Genomic DNA, 26,165 nt, shown 5'->3' on the forward strand with positions numbered 1-26,165 from the left:
GAAAAACAAGCTGTATTCCTAAAATAAAATCCCAACTTCAGCTTCAATTTTTAGTAAGTTGTTGAATATACAATTTAAAGAGAGGCCGTCATCAATTAAAAGTCCAAGATATTTATATGAGGTTACAGCCTCAATGTCATTGCCCTGACAGGTTGTAATAGGTGAAAGGTTCAGAGGTCTATTTCTTGCTTTAGAAAACACAATTAGTTTAGTTTTGTCAACATTGAGGATAAGCTTCAATTGACACGTATGTTGAACAGCATAAAAGCAGTTTACAAGTTATGGAAAGCTTTTGGTAGAGATAAGGCACAACCATAAATAACAGTATCATCAGCATAAAAATGAAGTTGCGCATTTTGCACTTTTTTGTCTAAATTATTTATATAAATTGTGAATAAAAGGGGACCAAGTACAGAGCCCTGGGGCACACCATTACAGACAGCCAATTTAACACACATAAGCCCATCAAATTGAGTGCACTGAATTCTATTAGACAGATAGTTAGCAATGTGGGTTAGAGACTAACCCAAGAAGACTGACAGCTGTAATCACTGCCAAAGGTGTTTCTAACATGTATTGACACAGGGGGGTGAATACATATCTAAAAAGTTATTTTTTTTAATCTAATCAAGGTTTTTTATTACTTTTAATCACACTTTGTAACACAACAAAATGCAACGAAATCCAATACTTATGATACCCACTGTTACAAAGTCCCACATACAACACGTAAAGGTCAACTCAACAAGAAGTCCTTGATAACGTCATTCTCATTTAAATGAAACTGAACTAAAACCTTTTGACACCATATATATAACTGCTGGTAATTATAATGATTTGTTTGTACTTCATATACAGTATACCTACATACAGTACTTACTAGAAAACAGGTGCTGCCCCTAGAACCATAAAGGGTTCTTCTTCTGTCATATTTGAAGCCTTTTTTCTAAGTGCAGGACACATGGGAGGTGAGATTGACACATGGGATTGTGAGGGTGATAAAGTGGTAAAAGGTAGAGATATAAGACCTAAAGGGCAGATATATAAAGTTATAGGTTATAAAGGGCGCTGAAATACTGGTGGTCTTTTCTGCAACATCATCAAAATGTTCAGTAAATATCGTGCTTTATGGAGTGTGGTTATGGCTTCATAGACCTTTCAGAGAAGTGTTTTTCACCTTTTCACACTGACACCAGTGGATTTTTTTTGTAAGGAAATGTCAAGGCACTCATGTCTTCATATCAAGGACTTTGACAGGGTTCTTTTTATTTTTTTACTACCCTTCATTCATACCGATGGACACGAATAGCACTGATTTGACAATATTTAGTTTATCTCAGTATTTTAGTTATAGATGATTCCCCTAATGCTTTTAAGGTACTATTATTTTACAGTACTTTACTACAACCATTGGCAAGAAAACTAATTCTTCAAAAATAAATGGCTCACACTTTGTCAGTGCAAGGTATTTTAAGTTGTTGGCGTAATGGTTCATTTTGTTCCTTCTTTCAAGCTACTGGGATATCTTTGGTGTTTGAATGTACTCCGGTACAATTTGCTCAGTTATTTCTGGGATGGGAAAAAAGATCCTGAACCGGCATCAACATTTCATTTTCAACATCAAGAACAGTTCGTTAGAGAAAGCACATATGTTTACAGTATCTTTTCTCTTGAAATCACTGAGTCAATTTATCCAATCATTCAGAATGCTGCTGTCTGTGATATCCCGAAATTCTCTCCTGTCATCACAGTGCTTATCTCTCTGTACTGGTTCCTTGGTTGCTTGCTGCTAGCATCAGACTCAAAGCTCTAGTGCATTCCTCTCTAGTTAATCCATCTCTTCGTGCTACAGTTTGTGTTTTCCCACTCTTCACTCTCCTTTCTCCTAGCGCTAAATCATGTGAAAGCTCACTCTGTCCTTTATATTTTTCTTTGTGCGAGAGGAAATTCAGTTTTTTTCTCCGAAAAACCCTGATGAAGGCCAAGGGCCCGAAACACACTGGTTTTAGTTATAACAATGAAGAAGCTCTTTTATAAACCAAATGTTTTCCAAGAGTTGCTGAATTTCCTCTGCACTTCAGTTTGCTCCTCAATTCATGCACCTTGGTTGGACAGCGAGGTAGCAGCAATTCCCTTCCCTTTTTTTAAAAACACATATTTTGTCATTTGAACAAACACTAGACCTGAGTAATAAACAATGAAGAGGATGTACTATTAGTTCTAAGACATCGACCTCTTCATTCACAAAGGAAACCTTTTAGTTTGAAACAACCTTCAGAACTACAGCAGCAAAGCCACAATATACACACACACATGAACAAATATTAACTCTCTGAAAATACTAAATGCCACAATACATGCATGATCACCCACATTGGGTGTCACCTTCACTCTAATTGGGCTGTTACCATTGTGCATCTTGCTCAATCAGTAAGACATCCAGAGCGCTCCACGTGGTGAGAGGACAAATGGATGCAAAAATAGAGAATATTGATTATTAATCAATATATTGATTGACAGCAAAAAATTCTAACAGGCCTTCTAAAGGTCACATCTATGGCATATTGTTTGTGGAGAGAAATCATGAGATACTGTGGCTTAGGAGGATAAGGTTAATTGTTGCATAGCTTCTCTACAGTAACATGTTAGTCTATGATGTCAATACTGCTTTAGGTTTCTGAATATCACCAGCATACAGTAGAACTACCTCCAATGCAATTTCCAATGGCTAATAATGTAGCAAATGGTACGGGGTCTGTTTCTTTGTATCATAGATACTTGATTTGGTGATTAGCAGACTACAGTTCATGGAAGATCTGTTCATAGATCAGATCTGCTCTCAAAAAGCTAGCCCTTCATCACCCACAACCCACCAAAAGTTGTTTTGACAGCATTTGGCAGTGGAGTCTGTGCTGTGATTTCACATCTTCCCTTCTGTTTGTCAGATGTGTCACGGTTCAAACAGGCCAATTTGTGACAAGGTCGACACAGGGGGATTATGGAAGCTAATGACCCAGTAATCCTTGTGGGAAGCCGACAAAAAGCAGAGCAAATACAAACTGTATCCTGCACTGATTGCACCTCCCTGCTTCTGAACAATTAGATCAAAATAGCATCTTTCTCAGTTTCCTTTTTCACTGACAGGCTTTTTCCTCTAGTGTTTCTGCAACAAAAAAAAGTTAATTCCTGTGAACACATAACTGCCTGGAGAGTTGAAAAGGTAATCATTTGTTTATAATGTGTTGAATAAATCAATCTTTAAAGTGTCTTTCAAAACGTCTTTGTAGTTGATCTTGGTAACAAGAGGTGAATGTCTGAGAATTGTATACGCATCCCAAACGGGGGATTAAATCTCTACGTCCTCAGACCCATAATAATCTGCATTGTCCTCGCCAATTAAATCAAGTGTTATTTGTCACATGCTTCGTAAACAACAGGTGTAGGCTAAGAGTGAAACCCTTACATAGGGGCCCTTCCCAATAATGCAGAGAAAAATAGAAAAATAATAATAATAAATACACAATGAGTAACGATATTTTGGCTATATACAGTACACGAGATATGAGTACCGAGTCGAAGTGCAGGGGAATGAGGTAATTGAGGTAGAGATGTACTGTACATATTGTTATGGTAAAGTAACTAGGCAACAGGATAGATAATAAGCAGGAGCAGCAGCATATGTGATGAGTGAAAAAGGGGGTCAATGCAGATAATCTGGGTACCTATTTGGTTAACTATTTAGCAGTCTTATGGCTTGGGGGTAGAAGCTGTTCAGGTTCCTGTTCCAGACTTGGTGCATTGCTACTGCTTACCGTGCGGTAGCAGAGAGAACAGTCTATGACTTGGGTGGCTGGAGTCTTTGACAATTTTTATGGCCTTCCTCAATGGTGCAGTTGTAGAACTTTTTGAGTATGAGGGCCCAGGCCAAATCTTTTCAGCCTTCTGACGGGGAAGAGGCATTGTTGTGCCTTCTTCACGACTGTGTTGGTTTGTGGACCATGTTAACAATTCTGTAGTGATGTGGACACCAAGGAACTTGAAGCTCTCAACCCTCTCCACTACCACCCTGTCGATGTGGACAGGCGGCGTGCTTGGCCCTCCGTTTCCTGTAGTCCACGATTAGCTCCTTGCTGATGTTGAGGGAGAGGTTGTTGTCCTGGCACCATACTGCCAGGTCACTGATCTCCCAATAGGCTGTCTCATTGTCGTCGATTATCAGGCCTACCACCATCGTATCGTCAACAAACTTAGTGATTGTGTTGAAGTTGTGCATGACCACGCAGTCATGGGAAAACAGGGAGTACAGGCGAGGACTAAGCACACAACCCTGAGGGGCCCCGTATTCAGGGTCTACATGGTGGAGGTGTTGCCTACCGTCACAACCAGGTGGCGGCCCGTCAGGAAGTTCAGGATTTAGTTGCAGAGCTCGGGACACAGTACAAATACATCTGGAAAAGGTGAGGGGTCTTTTTACTACATCATGTGATTTGAATCAGATGCATTGTGGGCTGATGAGCTACATCAAACAGTAATGGTGGTCATTTGCACACCTCATGGACTATTGACTCAAGTCTTCCCTCTTAGCTTCTTGCGACCATTATTACCACACAACCATGCTGTAATCATACTGTACAGTTCTTTCAAGGTGAAAACCCAAGGAGCTGTTAAAAATGATTCACTCAACTCTAAAATGTGAACGCATGCAAAAAATAGGTCCTCTTTTTTTAGTTCGCAGACATTTGAGGAGTGATTACCTAGATTAATGTCAGTAGTAGCCCAATAGGATGGATTTCATGTTCGTTTCACTTTCCATGCATAATTTCCAAATGAAGTGGACTCTATTGAGAGGAAATATCTATGGAAGGATAGCGGTAACCTTTCACAGGGGACCTTTCTTGAATGTCATTGATTTTAGTGGCAACATAATCTTGTTATTTTGAGGCAGCGTTGTCGTTTGTTGCTTTGAGACAGATGGCCACCACTAGACACTGTGACGTGTCCATGGAGGCGGGGGGGTGGGGGGGCTGACATTTACCTCAGATGAAGATAAAGGCTGAGTGACACTTGTTCTGATGGAGGTTTTGTTGACCCATGATGGCTAGTGTCTACTTCATTGCCCTGGTCGATGCACACTACTTATAGTATTTACCCTAAACCTGCAAAATACTGGCCTGTATTAATGTAATGAGGATTTGTTTGGGTGAGGGATATTGAAAGTGTTTGAACATTCAGGATGCCTAGTAGTAATTCAGGTAGAAATTAAATGGGGAAATCAGTTTCTGCATGATTCCTGCGAAAATAAAAAATATTATTTTGTAGCATAAAAAAACCCCACAAGGAGTAATTCTTACAAGGAGCTTTATCCTCTCCCATCCCCATCTGTCTCGTTGAAGATTCTCGTACCTGCAATCTGTTTCAGCATGTTAAGCATGTGCATACAACTTTAAATGGGTGTCAGTGTCAAATCAGACATACACTGTTTCATGGGTTGGAATGATTTCAATGAAACATTCCAACAAAACCAACAAATCAGGGGAAGATTGTTGACAGGTACTAACTAGTATCAGTTTTGTTTATGTTGTGTATTCAATCATGATCATTTAAAAAAAATAAAAACACGGCATCTCCATGAAATAATAATGTACGATGCATTCGGAAAGTATTCAGACCCTTAGACTTTTTCCACATTTTGTTACATTACAGCCTTATTCTAAAATAGATTAAATTGTTTTTTTTCTTCTCATCAATCTACACATAATACTCCATAACGACAAAGCAAAAACAGATTTTTAGAAATTTGTGCCACTGGATTAAACATGTAAAAATATGTGAAATATCAGACCCTTTATTCAGTACTTTGTCGAAGCACTTTTGGCAGCGATCACAGCCTCGAGACTTCTTGGGTATGATGTTACAAGCTTGGCACACCTGTATTTGGGGAGTTTCTCCCACTCTTCTCTGCAGATCCTCTCAAGTTCTGTCAGGTGAGATGGGGAGCATCACTGCACAGCTATTTTCAGGTCTCTCCAGAGTTGTTAGATTGGGTTCAATTCCAGGCTCTGGCTGGTCCACTCAAGGACATTCAGAGACTTGTCCCAAAACCCCTCCTGCATTGTCTTGGCTGTGCGCTTAGTGTCGTTGTCCTGTTGGAAGGTGAACCTTTACCCAATCTGAGCAGGTTTTCATTAAGGATCTCTCTGTACTTTACTTTGTTCATCATTCCCTCAATCCTGACTAGTATCCCAGTCTCTGTGCCCCTGAAAAACATCCCCACAGCATGATACTGCCACCACCAGGCTTCAAAGTAGGGATGGTGCCAGGTTTCTTCCAGATGTGACGCTTGACATTCACGGCAAAGAGTTCATTCTTGGTTTCATCAGATCAGAGAATCTTGTTCCTGAGAGTCCTTTAGGTGCCTTTTGGCAAACTCCAAGCGGGCTGTCATGTGCCTTTTACTGAGGAGTGGCTTCTGTCTGGTCACTCTACAATAAAGACCTGATTGGTGGAGTGCTGCAGATATGGTTGTCCTTCTGGAAGGTTCTCCCATCTCCACAGAGGAACTCTGGAGCTCTGTCAGAGTGACCATTGGGTTCTTGGTCACATTCCTGAACAAGGCCCTTCTTCCCCGATTGCTCAGTTTGGCCGGGCGGCCAGCTCTAGGAAGAGTCTTTGTGGTTCCAAACTTCTTCCATTTAAGAATGATGGAGGCCACTGTGTTCTTGAGTACCCTCAATGCTGCAGAAATGTTTTCATACCCTTCCCCAGGTCTGTGCCTCAACACAATCCTGTATTGGAGCTCTATGGACAATTCCTTCGACCTCATGGCTTGGTTTTTGACATGCACTGTCAACTGTGGGACCTTACATAGACAGGTGTGTCTTTCCAAATCATGTCCAATCAATTGAATTTACCACAGGTGGACCAAACAAGTTGTAGAAACATCTCAAGGATGATCAATGGAAACAGGATGCACTTGAGCTCAATTTCGAGTCTGAATACATAAGGTGTTTCTGTTTTTTATTTTTAATACATTTGCAAACAATTCTTAAAACCTATTTTCATTATGGGGTATTGTGTGTAGATTGATGAGAAAAAACATTAATTTAATCCATTTCAGAATAAGGCTGTAATTTAACAATGTGTAAAAAGTAAACGGGTCTGAATACCATCCGAATGCACTGTACATGTCATGTTACACATCTCAAAAAGCATCGCTGTGTAGTATAAAATGTTTCAATTGTAATTAAACTTTTGACTCTTTGCATTTGCTTCTAAACGTTTTTGTCTCTTCTCCAACATCGGGGACATGTGGCAGAGTGGCATGTAATCACAGCTAATCACAGCAAAGACCAAACAATAACAATATATTGTGGTGTACTTCATGGTATTTTCACCAGTATGTATTGATCTCTTTGCAGTAATACAGTACAGCATTTTCCCACTAATTGTTATTTTGTGTTGTTGCTGTGCCTGATCTCTGTCTTTATCAGAAAGGCAGCAGGAACCAGTCAGATCAATTTAAACTGCTGCTGTTCTCATTGGGCATATTTGTACCATCAATACAGTAAGTAACATGAGGTGCAAACTCATCATGAGGTGCAAACATCAATACTGTAAAATGAATGCTTTTCATTTATGTAGCGATAAAATGTCAAATGTAATATGGTTTTTAATTGCATGGTAAATTACACGCTACAGGTGATGAAAAACATGGTTTGAAAGGAAATTATACTACTGAAACTAAACAACAAATACTGTTTTATTTTCTTTTGGGTTATGTTTTGATCAAAGCCTATATACAGTGCATTTGGAAAGTATTCAGACCCCTTGACTTTTTCCACATTTTGTTATGTTAGACCCTAATCAAGTTGTAGAACCCTCTCAAGGATGATCAATGGAAACAGGATGCATCTGAGCTCAATTTCGAGTCTCATAGCGAAGGGTCTGAATACTTATGTACAGTGTGGCAAAAAAAGTATTTAGTCAGCCAACAATTGTGCAAGTTCTCCCACTTATGAGAGAGGCCTGTAATTTTCATCATAGGTACACTTCAACAACGACAGACAAAATGAGAAGAAAAAAATCCAGAAAATCACATTGTAGGATTTTTAATGAATTTATTTGAAAATGATGGTGGAAAATAAGTATTTGGTCAATAACAAAAGTTTATATCAATACTTTGTTATATACCCTTTGTTGGCAATGACAGAAGTCAAACGTTTTCTGTAAGTCTTCACAAGGTTTTCACACACTGTTGCTGGTATTTTGGCCAATTCCTCCATGCAGATCTCCTCTAGAGCAGTGATGTTTTGGGGCTGTTGCGGACTTTCAACTCCCTCCAAAGATTTTCTACTACTGGCTAGGACACTCCAGGAGCTTGAAATGCTTCTTACGAAGCCACTCCTTCGTTGCCCGGACGGTGTGCTTGGGATCATTGTTATGCTGAAAGACCCAGCCACGTTTCATCTTCAATGCCCTTGCTGATGGAAGGAGGTTTTCACTCAAAATCTCACGATACATGGCCCCATTCATTCTTTCCTTTACACGGATCAGTCGTCCTACTGCTTCACAGTAGGTATGGTGTTCTTTGGATGCAACTCAGCATTCTTTGTCCTCCAAACACGACGAGTTGAGTTTTTCCAAAAAGTTATATTTTGGTTTCATCTGACCATATGACATTCTCCCAATCTTCTTCTGGATCATCCAAATGCTCTCTAGCAAACTTCAGATGGGCCTGGACATGTACTGGCTTAAGCAGGGGGACACGTCTGGCACTGCAGGATTTGAGTCCCTGGCGGCGTAGTGTGTTACTGATGGTAGGCTTTGTTACTTTGGTCCCAGCTCTCTGCAGGTCATTCACTAGGTCCCCCCGTGTGATTCTGGGATTTTTGCTCACCGTTGTTGTGATAATTTTGACCCCACGGGGTGAGATCTTGCGTGGAGTAAAAATACTACAATGTGATTTTCTGGATTTTTTTTCTTCTCATTTTGTCTGTCATAGTTGAAGTGTACCTATTATGAAAATTACAGGCCTCTCTCATCTTTTTAAGTAGGAGAACATGCACAATTGGTGGCTGACTAAATACTTTTTTGCCCCACTGTAAATAAGATATTGCTGTTTTTATATTTTTTATATATTTGCAAACATTTCTAAAAACCTGTTTTCGCTTTGTCATTATGGGGAATTGTGTGTAGATTTATGAGGAAAACATTTAATAATTTTAGAATAAGGCTGTAACAACAGAATGTGGAAAAAGTCAAAGGGTCTGAATACTTTCTGAGTTCACTATATGTAACAGGGTGAAGATTGCCTTGTAACCCCTATCAGTGCAAATGACCTGTATACACAGTGAGACTCCTTTCATCTATATTTTGGGATCATACACTCGACATGACTTATGCTACTAACAGAAAAATCCCAATTATCTTTGCACCCCACCAACATCAGAGGAAGGGGTTGGCCTGGTCGCTTCTATTCATACTGCAGGCTACTGGACAAGATCAAACCAAAAACCTCCAATACAAGTCAGAGAATATACTGTGTGGTTATCGGAGGAGGCTATTATTTCAGCAGGGTCTTTAGTTTGTGTCTGTCCCCATCTCTGAACCTGCTTCAATAACCACACACCCCCACTGTCATCACTGAGCCTGCATCCAGTACTGGCCTTTTAACTCTGTATTGATCGTGTAGGGATTGTGGTAGATTTACTGTCAATTCTGGATGACACCTCTTGCAGATACAATGTACAGTGATGTGTCATGAGCCCACATCTGTCACTGCTAGGCCTTGGAAACTCAGTGCAGAGTAAGTAAATAAGACATCATGGAATTTAGTTCTTACCAAATGACTTTGGACTCCTGTAAAGAAAGTCTATTGGGCTCAGTGAGCTCCCTCCTCATACTTCCTGTAATTCTATTGCACCCTGGAATTTTTCCAGTATGTATTACTTTTTTTTTTTTTACGTCCTTCTCCCCCCTGTAATCTGAAGCGATTTATTACATTACAACCTGTTATGTACTGATCAAGCCAAATGAAGGAAACATAAATGCTATCATTGTGAGTAGTCCACTGGCACTCCCTCACTCCTCATTACCTTAGCTAAGAGCCTTAGGCCTAGCTACCAAACCTCCAATCCCCTCCTAATGGATTAACAGAGGGCCGACTCCATGTGCAATTATATAACAGTTACGACAGCTTTACTTTGTGTCTGGAGCTCATGAGTTTTGAACTTGAAGATCCCAACTCAGTGTGCAGCCTTCTCATTTGGATGTACGGTATGTCAGAAAGGCCTGAAGTTACCTAGAAGCCCTCAGGGTAGCTCTGTCAGGAAAGACTCAGGTACAAGTGCTCCCCTGTGGGATTCATCCCACCGTAGAGCACCACTGTTGAGACATTGATCCAATGTGATCAGCTCCATTGCTCATGAAAACAGATAGTTAAAGGCTAACCCTTTTAAGGAAAAATGTGCAAATCATGCAGTGACAATGTTGTGCATCCTTGGGTTTTTGTTTATCAAGTTGCCATCAGCGTTTTTGGCAAGTGAAAATAATTCAATGACAAATAATATTACACAGATATGTTGCATCAGTGATAGTTACAGTGCTGTTACACCCATAATTAACCTTGACTCTAAACTTCAGTCATTTACAATGTGGTTTGAATGAAGAAAAATACCATGGGATGTGGCAGATTTATTCCTGAATGCCACTACATTGTTCCATGAGTTCTGTGAATAAAATAATGAGCTACCGTGTGTATAGTAATCAATTAACAAGACCTCTACTGGCACTGCTTGTCTCGTATGCTAGCTAAGCGCCAGGCCCCATCTGACTGGCTGTCCCAGGGGCAGGTGGGAGTCACGGAGAGTATGTGGAGGGAAGATAGCTGGGTAAAGCAACCCTCAGAAGGTGCCGACACTGTTTTAATGTAGAGGTGGGAGGAAGCTGTTTCCCTGGCAGCATAAACACAGGGTTAGCTGACTCTGCCGTGAGCACTGTGGCCCTTCCCTCTGATGGGGAGGGAGGGGTGTTTTGGGGCAGGTATGAGGTAGAGGGGGTGAGACAGAGTGTTCAGTAAAACCCCAGGAAAGCTGACAGGCTGCCTGGCATATCTTTGATGGTGTGCTTTTTTTCAACCTCTTCCACACAGACACGATGATGCACCGCTGTTGCGCTTACTAACTTATTTATTTATTGCAGCACATTCTGTACCTTTGAAGGGAGGCATAAAGTAGCTATGGGATTTTTTGTGTATCATATTATTCCTTTCAGTTTTATTAATTCAGATGATATGATCGTTTAGCATATTTATGGACAGTACAAACCATGTTAACCTACATATTTCATTTTCTGTGTCAGGACATTTCCTTCTAATCATTAAACATTCATTTACAATAATATCACTTCTTAAGTTCCATTTATAGAGTGATATGAACCCTGTTCTAGCAGCGGCAGCCCAGCCCAACAGTCCGTGACCACACTTCATTTTTCTCACATTTCCTGTCAAAATATGATGCAACCTTGACTCAAAGTTGATTGGGAAACATAGCTTGCCTTTGAGAGGCATGCTGGTGGTGTGTGTCTAAAAGTGGACAATACCACAGAGACCTGTTCTTCTCCTCGATTTCAAGATCTGTAGACTGTTGTAAAAAGTTACAGAGCTTTTTGTTTACGAAATAGTTGCCATTTCATGTGAGAAGCTGTCAGCATGTGAGATTTAATTATATTTCTCTGAAACAGGCCATTGTTTTGGTGAAGTGAGGTAACAAATCAAAACAATACTGTGAATATTGTTTCAGCAAAAAATGCTAACTTTGATCAATTGCTGTTTTTCTCTGTTTTACGAGAAAAACATTACTTATTTTCAGCTTCTGTGTCAAAGGCTACGTTTACACAGGCAGCCCAATTTTGATATTTTGCCCAATTATGGGCAAAAGATCTGATTGATCAAAAGTGTTCTCTTGACCAATCTCTTTCCCTCCCTTAGTGACCACTCTGTATCAGAGTCTGAACCCATGGAGGTAGGGGTCACACACCTCCCTGCGGCGGAGCGACGCAGATGGAAACAGCTGGGGCTCTGTCCCTATTGTGGTCAAGGAGTGCACCAGCTTCAGCAGTGTCCGATACGTCCCAACTCGGGATCCACGTGAGCAGAGGGGTGGTCACATAATCTTCCGCCTCCTAGGGCAGGTGTGAGTATCCCATCTTCATCACTTTCTGTCAAAACCTTTTTAGTGTCGATCACACTAGCTGACTGTCCCTCGTGTACCGTTTCTTCAGTGCTAGTGGATTCCGGTGCGCCGGGAAACTTTATTGACCACACCCTTGCCTCCTCTCTGAACCTCACCTCATACCCGCTCTCCTCTCCCTTTCCGGTTAAAGCCCTTGATAATCGGCCACTAGGATCCAGGACCATCACACACATCACCACACCACTCACCCTCACCGTGGAGTCTATTGATCATGAGAACATACCCTTCTTCACTATTAGTGCACCAGCTCACAAGATAATCCTCGGTCTCCCATGGCTCCAACGAAATAATCCCACCATCTCATGGTCGAGGATGAAAAGTCAATGACTGGGCATCCGAATGCCGAAGGACCTGCTTTCCCTTCCCCTGTGGTTCCATGTTGGCTGAGAGTCCTGTAGTTGCCCTTTAGTCCAACATCCCAGAGGTACACCAGGACCTGCGGGAGGTTTTTTCCAAAATCCGTGCCACCTGTCTCCCTCCTCATCGCCCCTGGAACTGCCGACGACCTGCTTGCAGGCTCTGTGCCCTAGCGCAGACGCATCTACCCTATGTGGGTGGCTGAAACAAAGGCCATGGAGGAGTACATCAATGAGGCGCTCCAACAAGGTTTCGTCTGCATGTTCATCTCTCCTGCATCTGCAGGCTTCTTCTTCGTGGTAAAGAAGGATGGAGGATTACGCCCATGTATTGATTACAGAGGACTGAATGTGATCACCACCAAGTACCGTTGCCGTCTCCCGTTGGTGCTGGCAGCCATCGAACAGCTCTGCGGGGCCGGGTTCTTTACCAAATTGGACCTGCAGAGTGCATACAATCTCATCCGGGAGGGGGGTGAATGGAAGACAGCTTTCAGCACGATGTCTGGTCACTACGAGTACTCTGTATTGCCTTTCATCAACGAGGTGTCCCAGGACATGCTCGAACGCCAGGTGGTTGTGTATATCGACGACATCCTGTTCTACTTGGCTACCTTGGAGGATCACATCGCTCACATCTGAGTAGTCCTGGAACGTCTCCTTGCCAACAGCCAACCAACTATATGTCAAGGCAGAGCAGTGACCATTTCATCAGGGAGCAGTGACCATTTCATCAGGAAGCTGTCTCCTGTCTCGGCAACCAGAACCGCCCGCAAGGAGTGATGATGGACCTTAAGAAGCTAGATGTGGTTAGGTTATGGCCAGTCCCAACCACCATAAAGGGGCTACAACCGAGTTAGTGGTTTGCCTACTTCTACCGCTTTTTCATCAGGAACTTTAGCTCCATCGCCTCTCCTCTCACCTTTCTCCTCAAGGGTCGTCCCCGTAGGTTGGTGTGGAGTCCGGCAGCTGACGAGGCCTTCCGCCTACTGAAGGGACGTTTCACCTCCGCCCCATTGCTCAAACACCACCCTTTGTGGTGGAGGTGGATGCTTCAGAGGTGGGTGTGGGGGCTCTCCTGTCTCAATGACAAGGTAATCCACAAAAATGGTATCCTTGTGCGTATTACTCTAAGAAAATGCCTCCTACAAGAGAGGAATTATGACATCCGCGATTGAGCGCTCCTGCCGGTGAAGTTGGCATTAGAAGAGTGGAGACACTGACTAGAGGGTGCCAAGGACCCATTTGTCATCCTCACCAACCATCGGAACTTGTAGTATATACGGAGGCGGCTGAATCCGCGCCAAGCAAGGTGGCCCTTTTCTTTACTAGATTTGACTTCACACTAACCTATCGCTCAGGTTCAAAGAACACCAAAGCCTGTCCTGTCTCTGCGATTCGGGAGAGGGTCCTGAATGCACCCATAATTCCTCCCTCATGAGTCGAAGCCCCTTGTGGTCTTGAACGTAGATGTGGACATTCACTAGGCTCTAGAGAGGGAACCCGCACCAACTACCTTTCCTCCTGAGCGCATCTACGTTCCCACTGGGATAAGGAATCGGCTGCTGACCTGGGCGCATCTACGTTCCCACTGGGATAAGGAATCGGCTGCTGACCTGGGCGCACATAGCCGTCATCGCTGGACATCCTGGTATTACTCATATTACTCAATCCATCTCTGAGAAGTATTGGTGGCCCACCTTGGCACAGAAAGTTGTTTGCTACATGAACTCCTGTTCCGTATGTGCCCAAACTAAATCCCCCCGGCACGCTCCAGCAGGGAAACTCCTTCATCTTCCCATGCCTCAGCATCCTGGTCTCATCTATTCATTGATTTTGTCACTGATCTCCCCTCCTCTGATGGTTTCACTACCATTTTGGTCGTTGTGGATAGATTCCCCAATTCCTGTCATTTCATCCCTCTCTCTGGTCTCCCTACTGCTCTCCAGGTCGATGAGGCACGGTTCCAGCAGGTCTTCCTGTATCATAGCCTTCCAGAGGACATTGTCTCTGACCGTGGCCCCCAATTCACATCATGGGTATGGAGAGCCTTCATGGAGAAGCTCTGGGTCACAGTCAGCCTCACTTCCGGGTATAGGCCTCAGTCTAACGGGCAGGTGAAGAGGATGAACCCGGAGCTGGGGAGGTTCCTGAGGTGCCACTGCCAGGACAGGCTAGGGGAGTGGGCCCTATTCCTTCCATGTGCAGAGTACGCCCAGAATTTGTTACGTCACTCCTCCGCCAGGTTGACTCCCTTCCAGTGTTTTCTGGGTTATCAGCCAGCCCTGGGCCAGCCTGAAGCTCCTGAAGTGGATGAGTGGTTCAGGCACGCAGAAGAAGTGAGGAGCAATGACCATGTGAGGCTCCTACGTGCCGTCCACCATCAGAAGGAGCAGGCGGATCCTTACCTCAGTGAGACTCTTGTGTTACATCCTGGTGATAGTGTCTGGCTTTCCACCAGGAATCTCACACTCCGCCTGCCCTGCAATAAGCTGAGGCCCCGGTTTGTGGGGCCGTTCAAGGTTCTCTGGAGGGTCAACGAGGTGACGTATAGATTACAGCTCCCCAGTGACTACACGTACCTTTTCATGTCTCCCTTCTCAGGCCAGTGGTTCCTGGTCCCCTGGCTGAGGCTGTCCCCCACAACACCCCTCCGTCTCCCCTGGATGCCCGAGGGAGGTCCCGCCTATGCCGTAAGATTCCTACTGGACCCCCGACGTCGTGGGGGTGGGCTCCAGTACCTGGTGCATGGGGAGCGGTACGGTGTTGGGTTCCGGTGGAGGACATTCTGGATCACATCCTCTGTGATTTCCCTTCGCCATCCGGACCGGCTCGCTCCTCACCCTCAGGTCCGTCCCCCTGGCCGGCGTCGTCCTGTGGCTGGAGTCGCGCATTGGGGGTGGGGGGGGGGGGGTACTGTCACGTCTACGCCCACCCCCCTCTCTGGAGTTCGACGTTGCCGGTTTACTAATCACTGGGTCATGCAACCATCATTTCGGACAACTGGCACCATTGTTACACGCACCAGTGCCTCATTATGAGACTCACCTGGACTCCATCAATTCACTGATTACCTCCCCTGTAACTCCCTTAGGTTCATTCCGCAGGCAGTATTGTTTCTGTGTTTCATGTCCAGACGCTACTCTTGTTTTGTATCGTTCCATGCTCTTTGCATTATTAAACTCCCAACCTGCTTCGACTCCCAGCGTCTCCATCACAGGGGGCAGAAAACCAACTTCATTCTCTTTTATCATCAGTATCATAATCTAGGTCAACAAACAAACCAACCACTGTCAGACGTACAGAAGTTTGAGTGTTTTCTTTGAGTAACATCGTTGACCGACAGTCATACATTGTGAAAAGAACAACTAAACCTCATGAAATGAGGTGTCATGAGTAAAAACAACTGTGAGGACTCCACATTTAGACAGCGAGCGGTGCAGTGGTTCCACAAAACCCAGCTACTCTCCTCCAAAAGTAAACTGCTTCATGTCTCCGTCATCCCCTCTCTTTCCCAACATGCCCCAAGTGAATGTATAATCTCATCAGCGCCGATTATCCTCCTCTCGGGAGGCTGTCCTGCACGGGTATAATTATGGCACGGTGGACTTTTAGGAAGCATATGCCATCTGTAATAGGCGGCTAATGCGCTTGATTGGGTCTGCCTGGTCATGTGAGCAGATAAGAGGGGCCCTTTGGGGGTTAGAACAACAGTGGTTATTATTCAGACAAAACACCTTGGGGTTTTCCCAAAGCTCTCAGAAGACCGTAAGACTAATTCCTCTATAGTATCGGTCTAAAAGAATATACAGAAGACTGTCCTGTGAGCGCATCAAAGCCAGGAGAGACGTAGCATTTGGGGATGTCTATAGCAATGACATTTAGACAGATTTTCGGGGTTCATTATGTAGACACAAAGACACTGCAATATTGATGTTATTGATGTACTTGTTTTGTTCGATTTGTCGAACACATACACACAGGTACCAAAATGTATTTGGATAACAGTTCAAAATGAACTGAAAAAATTGGAGGTTATATCCATGATTTAGAAGTTGGTTTGTTATTTTGCTTGAGCAGGCATAGAAATAGTTAACCAGTACGTTTGCTGTTTGGGGATTATCCAATCAGACAGTGTGTTTGCATGTGGGAGTTTCCTTTTCTCTCCCTTCTCAGTAGAAAGCCTGTGGGATTTTTTTGGGGAGGTGAGCGTCTTTGATATTTTATTAATCAATAGGAGAGTGTGTGTTCAGATTGAGAGAGTGCAGGGTGGGGAATGTGCTCAGAAACCCTTTGATTTGCTGAAGCAAGTATCAGCCATTTTGCCAGAGTGAGAAAGAAAAACTCTTGAGTCATGGCTTTTCATCCGTCTATTCAATTCTAATTCATAAACCATGTGATGGAAGCCTATGACAAATTCAATAAGGGGTCAACAAATACATTTAACCTCTATGGCATTACTGAGCACACAATAATAATTCCAATTACTGTATTATGTATTGAAGTGTCAATGATATAATAAATGGTTATGTTAGAGTGTGATTTACAAGACCCAAAGGGACTTCACTGCTGAAACCAAAGTTGTATGCATATTTGCCATATTTTCTGTGTGAAATGACTTTGGTGAAAAATGTGATCATAATAATGCTTTGCCCACAGTAATCATCCTCCCCCTTCATGTCCATCATCATTGATATTATTAACATCTGAGTGCAGCAATGGTATCGCTAATTACTAAGAACAAATTGTAAAATGACTGTGAACCCACAATGGAGGGCTAATTCATAAGAGTGTTGATAGTCAGCCTCTAATGTGTCGTGCATGGCTGATGTTTGTAGACTCTGAATTCCTCTCCCCTGAATCCATTAAAAAACAGAGGGAAATGAGCTGTTCTTTGTAGCACATTTCAATCACGCCGTGACCCTTGATAATGAGTAAAAGCAAATTGAACAAGAGGTGAGATATTCACCCTGTTGGTTGGTTTTTCGACGGAATAAGTTGTGTTCATTTTGAACAATGCCATTATGTTTTAGTCACCACCGACTGTGAAAGTCAGGTGCCTGTGAATTTTTTATCACCTGTGGTAGATTCAATTGATTGGACATGATTTGGAAAGGTACACTCCTGGAAAGGTACACTCCAGTGCATGTCAGAGAAAAAATCAAGCCATGAAGTTGAAGGAATTGTCCATAGAGCTCCGAGACAGGATTGTAGCGAGGCACATGTCTGGGAAAGGGTACCCAAAAATGTATGCAGCATTGAAGGTCCCCAAGAACACAGTGACTTCCATCATTCTTAAATGTAAGAAGTTTGGAACCACCAAAACTCTCTTTCTAGAGCTGGCCGCACAGCCAAACTGAGCATTGGGGGAGAAGGGCATTGGTCAGGGAGGTGACCAAGAACACGATGGTCACTCTGACGGAGCTCCAGAGTTCCTCTGTCGAGATGGGGGAACCTTCTAGAAGGACAACCCTCTCTGTAGTACTCCACCAATCAGGCCTTTATGGTAGAGTGGCCAGACGGAAGCCATTCATTCAGTAAAAGGCACATGACAGCCCACTTGGAGTTTGCCAAAAGGAACCTAAAGGACTCTCAGACCATGAGATACAAGATTCTGTATTCCTATGAAACCAAGATTTAACTCTTTGGCCTGAATGCCAAACATTACGTCTGGAGAAAACCTGGCACCATCCCTATGGTGAAGCATGGTGGTGGCAGCATCATGCTATGGGGATGTTTTTCAGCAGCAGGGACTGGGAGACTAGTCAGGATTGAGGGAAAGATGAACGTAGCAAAGTACAGCGGTATCCTTGATGAAAACCTGCTCCAAAGCGCACAGGACCTCAGGCTGGGGAAAAGGCTCACCTTCCAACGGGACAACGACCCTAAGCACACAGCCAAAACAACTCAGGAGTGCTTCGTGACAAGTCTCTGAATGTCAGAACCTGGACTTGACCCCGATCGAACATCTCTGGAGAGACCTGAAAATAGCTGTGCAGCAACGCTCCTCATCCAACCTGACAGAGCTTGAGATTATCTGCAGAGAAGAATGGGAGAAACTCCACAAGCACAGGTGTGTCAAGCTTGTAGCATCATACCCAAGAAGACTCAAGGCTGTAATCGCTGCCAAAGGTGCTTCAACAAAGTATTGAATAAAGGGTCTGAATACTTATGTAAATGTGATATTTCTGTTCTGTTTTTTTATACGTTTGCAAATATTTCTAAAAACCTGTTTTTGCTTTGTCATTATAGGGTTTTGTGTATAAATTGATGAGGTGGAAAAAACAATGTAATTACGGATGTAATGTACCAAAATGTGGAAAAAGTCAAGCGGTCTGAATACTTTCCGAATGCAATGTATATGACAGTTTTTTATGAGATGCTATTGTGTATAATTTAGTTCATTTATATACTGTCTGTGCTAGATGAGAAGACAACTGAAATAAGATGTGTCATTGTATCTCAAACATACTTGCCCCAACCTCTGAACAAAGTATATCTAACTCCTCCCAGAGGCTTGACAAGCAAATTTCACTTTCAGCGTGAGTTGCCATGCATGTCAAAATGTGTATTATGTAGATGAAATGATGCTCCTTTCCAGAAGATGACTGTATGTCAAAAATCAACCTGCAACAGAGCATGCTGGGAAATATGACAACTTCCCACATCTGTGGATTACTCCATAGATTTAACTCCCTGTCTCTGGTTACCCTTAATGGAGTAAAAAGTACTCTGTCCAATGAACACGTTATCAATAGGGAGAGTATCACTCTCTTGAGGTTTATGAACTCCAAGTATTGTACATTTTGATTTCAACTATCCTTGATTTATTGTGTAGTGTCTTATATTAGCAAGGTGGGCACTTGAACATACTGGGGCCGTACTTGCGAACGTTAGAAACAGTAAAAATGAAACCGTTTCTCTGTCTCAAAATGCGCATCAGCCAATTAAAATCCAATGATTTACTTGCATGGGATAGAATGCTATATTTCAGCTGGTCCCATCAGATAACCTGGCCCACCTTAACCCTAACCTCACCAGATGACAGTGATTATTTCCTGGAACAAGTTTTCGGCCCGAGTGTGGTTTTATTTGGCCCACTAAGTTTTCATCATTGGACATAAAAGACTGTAAAAACATCAGGAAATCAGCTGCAAGGTGATTTTAATTGAAGAAATCTGTTTCTACGTATTCCCACCCATAATAGAGAGGCACGTGATCGTATACAAATGTAAGCAGGATTTGAAATGATTAGGTATTAGTCAAACATTATATCTGTTCGGGCTTCTGTGGTCAATTTGCAGTCTACAAATCATTTGTAATTAAGTTCCAGTCCCCCGACCATCCTCTCAAGAGAAAATTAGCCTGTGGCTGAATCTAGTTGATGATCCCTGATGTAGATAGATGGGAACAAACACTTTAACGTAAGAGTGTCTTATATTATTAGCCCAGAATTATTTTGGTGTTATTACATACAGCCGGCAAGAACTTTTGGATATCAAAGCGACAGTAACTCACTAGCATTGCGATCAGGAATGTGATTTTCCCCGAGTCTGATCCTTTGTTTGTACCCCCCAGGGCAATTGAATTGATTCCAGAGGCTGATCCAAAACACAGACGGCGGAGAAGAGGTATTCGGAGTGGACTTCTAGTCCGACTCAGGAGGAGCGCACACTACCCACCGCTTCCGATATACTGTACAGCCAGTTGGGTTCTCAATCTGTCGTGCAGACAAGAATAAATATCTCTCCGGGAAGAAGGGCCGGGGTGTATGTTTCATGATTGTGATAACATACAGGAACTCAAGTTCTTTTGTTCACCCGACCTAGAATACCTCACAATCAAATGCCGACCGTATTACCTCCCAAGATAATTCTCTTCGGTTAAAGTCACAGCCGTGTATATTTCCCCTCAAACCAATACCAAGACGGCCCTCAAAGAACTTCACTGAACTTTATGCTAACTGGAAACCACATATCCCGAGGCCGCATTTATTGTAGCTGGGGATTTTAACAAAGCACATTTGAGGAAAACGCTACCAAAGTTCTATCAATACATTGGCCTTAGTACTTGCACTGCTGAAACACTAGACCACTGCTACTCCAACTTCCGGGATGCCTACAAGGCCCTCCCCCGCCCTCTCTTCGGCAAATCTGATAACAACTAAAATTTGCTCCTCCCTTCCTATAGGCAGAAACTCAAACACAAAGTACCCATGCTAAGGACTATTCAACACTGGTTTGCAACAAATAATCTGCTCAGACCCCAACCAAGGAACATCAAAAGTCGTGCTATAAATTCACAGACAACACAAAGATTCCTTGATGTCCTTCCAGATTCCCTCTGTCTACCCAAGGACGTCAGAGGACAAAAATCAGTTAACCACCTAACTGAGGAACTCAATTTAACCTTGCGCAATACCCTAGATGCAGTTGCACCCCTAAAAACGAAAAACATTTCTCATAAGAAACTAGCTCCCTGGTACACAGAAAATACCCGAGCTCTGAAGCAAGCTTCCAGAAAATTGGAATGGAAATGGCGCCACACCAAACTGGAAGTCTTCCGACTAGCTTGGAAAGACAGTACCGTGCAGTACCGAAGAGCCCTTACTGCTGCTCGATCATCCTATTTTTCTAACTTAATTGAGGAAAATAAGAACAATCTGAAATTCCTTTTTGATACTGTTGCAAAGCTAACTAAAAAGCAGCATTCCCCAAGAGAGGATGACTTTCACTTTGGCAGTGATACATTCATGAACTTCTTTGAGTAAAAGATTATGATTATTAGAAAGCAAATGACGGACTCCTCTTTAAATCTGCATATTCCTTCAAAGCTCAGTTGTCCTGAGTCTGCACAACTCTGCCTGGACCTAGGATCAAGAGAGACGCTCAAGTGTTTTAGTACTATATCTCTTGACACAATGATGAAAATAATCATGGCCTCTAAACCTTCAAGCTGCATACTGGACCCTATTCCAACTAAACTACTGAAAGAGCTGCTTCCTGTGCTTGGCCCTCCTATGTTGAACATAATAAACGGCTCTCTATCCACCGGATGTGTACCAAACTCACTAAAAGTGGCAGTAATAAAGCCTCTTGAAAAAGCCAAACCTTGACCCAGAAAATATAAAAAACTATCAGCCTATATCGAATCTTCCATTCCTCTCAAAAATGTTAGAAAAGGCTGTTGCGCAGCAACTCACTGCCTTCCTGAAGACAAACAATGTATACGAAATGCTTCAGTCTGGTTTTAGACCCCATCATAGCACTGAGACGGCACTTGTGAAGGTGGTAAATTACATTTTAATGGCATCGGACCGAGGCTCTGCATCTGTCCTCGTGCTCCTAGACCTTAGTGCTGCTTTTATTACCATCGATCACCACATTCTTTTGGAGAGATTGGAAACCCAAATTGGTCTTCACGGACAAGGTTTAGATCTTATCTGTCGGAAAGATATCAGTTTGTCTCTGTGAATGGTTTGTCCTCTGACAAATCAACTGTAAATTTTGGTGTTCCTCAAGGTTCCGTTTTAGGACCACTATTGTTTTCACTATATATTTTACCTCTTGGGGATGTTATTCGAAAACATAATGTTAACTTTCACTGCTATGCGGATGACAAACAGCTGTACATTTCAATGAAACATGGTGAAGCCCTAAAATTGTCCTTGCTAGAAGCATGTGTTTCAGACATAAGGAAGTGGATGACTGCAAACGTTCTATTTTTAAACTCGGACAAAACAGAGATGCTTGTTCTAGGTCCCAAGAAACAAAGAGATCTTCTGTTGAATCTGACAATTAATCTTAATGGTTGTACAGTCGTCTCAAATAAAACTGTGAAGGACCTCGGCGTTACTCTGGACCCTGATCTCTCTTTTGAAGAACATATCAAGACCATTTCAAGGACAGCTTTTTTCCATCTACGTAACATTGCAAAAATCAGAAAAGTTCTGTCCAAAAGTGATGCAGAAAAATTAATCCATGCTTTTGTCACTTTTAGGTTAGACTACTGCAATGCTCTACTTTGCGGCTACCTGGATAAAGCACTAAATAAACTTCAGTTAGTGCTAAATACGGCTGCTAGAATCCTGACTAGAACCAAAATATTTGATCATATTACTCCAGTGCTAGCCTCCCTACACTGGCTTCCTGTCAAAGCAAGGGCTAATTTCAAGGTTTTACTGCTAACCTACAAAGCATTACATGGGCTTGATCCTTACCTATCTCTCTGATTTGGTCCTGCCGTACATACCTACACGTACGCTACGGTCACAAGACGCAAGCCTCCTAATTGTCCCTAGAATTTCTAAGCAAACAACTGGAGGCAGGGCTTTCTCCTATAGAGCTCCATTTTTATGGAACGGTCTGCCAACCCATGTCAGAGACGCAAACTTGGTCTCAACCTTTAAGTCTTTACTGAAGACTCATCTCTTCAGTGGGTCATATGATTGAGAGTAGTCTGGCCCAGGAGTGGGAAGGTGAACGGAAAGGCTCTGGAGCAACGAACCACCCTTGCTGTCTCTGCCTGGCCGGTTCCCCCCCTTTCCACTAGGATTCTCTGCCTCTAACCCTATTACAGGGGCTGAGTAACTGGCTTACTGGGGCTCTCTCATGCCGTCCCTGGAAGGGGTGCGTCACCTGAGTGGGTTGATTCACTGATGTGGTCATCCTGTCTGGGTTGGCGCCCAGACAGGATGGCCAATCAGAATCCACGCGTCAATACTGTTTTGATCATGCGAACTGGGTTATGTTCCGGGTAGCCTCCGAGAATAACATTGACGAATACACTGATACGATGACTGATTTTATCAAGAAGTGTATAGGAGATGTTGTACCCACTGTGACTTTTAAAACCAACCTTAACCAAAAACCGTGGATAGATGGCAGCATTCGCGCAAAACTTAAAACATGAACTATTGCATTTAACCAAGGCAAGGTGACAGTGAATATGACCGAATACAAACAGTGTAGTTATTCCCTCCGTAAGGAAATCAAACAGGCAAAACATCAGCATAGAGACAAATTGGAGTCGCAATTCAACGGCTCAGACGTATGTGGCAGGGTCTACAGACAATGACAGACTACAAAGGGAAGACTCAACACAACAGTGTGTTGATTACCAGCTGATTACCAGCAATGGGAGTGTGGTGCCAGGAAAGTAACCTCTCACCCAAAGGAGCTGATTGTGGACTTCAGGAAACAGCCGAGGGAGCACCCCCCTATCCACATTGACGGGAACGTAGTGGAGAAGGTGGAAACTGACAAACTGAAATAATCTACCCACACAGACAGTGTGTCGAAGAAGGTGGGCGCAACAGCGCCTCTTCAACCTCAGGAGGCTGCAGAAAGTTGGCTTGGCATCTAAAACCCTCACAAACTTTTACAGATGCACAATTGAGAGCATTGTGTCGGGCTGCATCACCGCCTGGTACGGCAAATGCACCGCCCGCAACCACAGGAGGGTGGTGCGGTCTGCCCAACACATCACCGGGGGCAAACTACCTGCCCTCCAGGACACCTACAGCACCCACAGGAAGGACAAAAGATAATCAAGGACAATAACCACCCAAGCCACTGCCTGTTCACCCCGCTATCATCCAGGAGGCGAGGTCAGTACAGGTGCAACAACGCTGGGACTGTGAGACTGAAAAACAGCTTCTATCTCAAGACCATCAGACTGTTTAATAGCCATCACTAGCATTTTAGATGCTACTGCCCTATAAATAGACTTGAAATCACTGGCCACTTGAATAATGTTCTACATATTTTGCATTACTTATCTCATATGTATACGGTATTCTATTCTATTATAGCTTAGTCTATGCCGCTCTGACATTGCTTGTCCAACAATTTATATATTCTTAATTACATTCCTTTACTTCAGATGTGTGTGTATTATGTGTTTTGTTATGAAATTGTTAGATATGACTTGTTAGATATCTCTGCACTGTTGGAGCTAGAAACACAAGCATTTCGCTACACCCACAATAACATCTGCTAGACATGTGTATTTGACCAATAACATTTGATTTGATTTGAAGAGTTTCCTTTAACAAAGTCAAGCTCTCTTGTTTAATCGTACAGATGGCAGTATTCCAGTAACAGTGTTAGTTATTTAAGAAGTATATCACTCACCTCACAAGGGGTGGCACACTGTAGGCTAAGGCTACCATTCAAATATAGTCCTACATATTAGGCCTACACTAATTGTGGTAGTGTATGGTAAAGAGAAAATAAGTGCATAAAAGAAACCTTGTAAATGAAGATAACGATTACATTTTATGGGGAGCTTCTTGTTGGAGTCCCTCTTGCAGACCAACACATAGACTACCTGCACTGCTACATAAATAACTGTCGCTACTAAAGGCTATATTGCATAGACGTGTAGGCTACACTTACATGCACAACTATTTATATGCAATTTTATAATCATCTACTTTGTTATGTGACAACAGTGGAACTTTTTTTCCTCAAATAAAAACCTCTCCCAAAAGGGAATTCAATCATCGTACCTTGCCATCTCTGGGCTTACCGCATTAGTGGAACGCTCCACCAATTAGTGATAGCAGTTAGGGTAAATTACAGATATTTGACAATACCACAAGTGTCTTCCACTGTTTTTTTTACGATGCACGAATATACACGCACTGCACAGAATAATTGGGTCATATTTGCTTAAGACGATCAATGAGATTACAACCTACGTTCACCCACTCAAAAAAGACAGACAATAGCAGCAGTTGAATTTCCAATGTGTTATCACTAAGCTTTCAATCATCTAAAAGCACAACTAAATTCCAATTGAAAAATGTCACATTTTTGGTTTTAGTCGTCACCCACATGTTTATCACTGCATTTTCAGCCATTTAAAAGCACAGAAAAGTTCAGAAGGAAAACAGCGTCAGATATTTTGTTTATTCATGCGACAGATTAATGTGTTATCACTGTGCTTTATCTACGGGCACAACCAAATGACCTGGACTGAAGTTGAGATTCAATTAAAAGTACATGGTGCGAGTGATCAATGCCATTCGAGATTCTGTGCAGATTATTACAGTGAATGTGAAGAGCTCCACAGACCTGCAATGATCTCTGCATGCTATATTGAACATGCATGCTTTATATGATTACATAAGACCTTTAGTTACAGTAAACTCAAAATGTGGCCATGAATGTGGTTGAATGTTTCAATTTCTAGTTTTATTTGTCACATGCACAGTGAAATGCTTAACTTGCAAGCCATTCCCAACAGTGCAGTATTCCAAATCAAAATAGTATAACTAAAAAAAAACATGAGGAAGAAAATAACTGAATGTAAGCTATATACAGGGTCAGTGCCAGTACCAAAAGTACAATGTGCAGGGATACTGGAGTAATTGAGGTATATACTGTATGTACTGTACATGTAGGCACGGATTAGTAGAGTAGTAGAGTGACTGATAGCAGGATAAATCATAATAATGAACAATATGGCAGCAGTATAAGTGGTGGGTGGTTGTGTGCGTGGTGGTGAGTGTGTATATGTGTATGTGAGTGTACAGTATTTGTGTGATTGTTAG

The 26,165-nt window shown here is 42.8% G+C and overlaps 1 protein-coding gene across 1 annotated transcript in view; it reads left to right on the top strand.

Moving 5' to 3' along the window:
* LOC118393678 (activating molecule in BECN1-regulated autophagy protein 1A-like) overlaps nucleotides 1-22,570 on the top strand; it is a 134,690-nt gene extending 112,120 nt beyond the window's left edge. Inside the window, exon 19 of the mRNA XM_052461997.1 lies at nucleotides 20,186-22,570. Within this exon, the coding sequence (XP_052317957.1) occupies nucleotides 20,186-20,199 (14 nt within the window). The 3' untranslated portion in view covers nucleotides 20,200-22,570. The remainder of the gene's footprint in view (nucleotides 1-20,185) is intronic.
* Nucleotides 22,571-26,165: the final 3,595 nt, after the last annotated feature.

The sequence above is a fragment of the Oncorhynchus keta genome, chromosome 14 (genome assembly GCF_023373465.1).
Source record: "Oncorhynchus keta strain PuntledgeMale-10-30-2019 chromosome 14, Oket_V2, whole genome shotgun sequence".
In the NCBI taxonomy this organism is placed as follows: domain Eukaryota; kingdom Metazoa; phylum Chordata; class Actinopteri; order Salmoniformes; family Salmonidae; genus Oncorhynchus; species Oncorhynchus keta.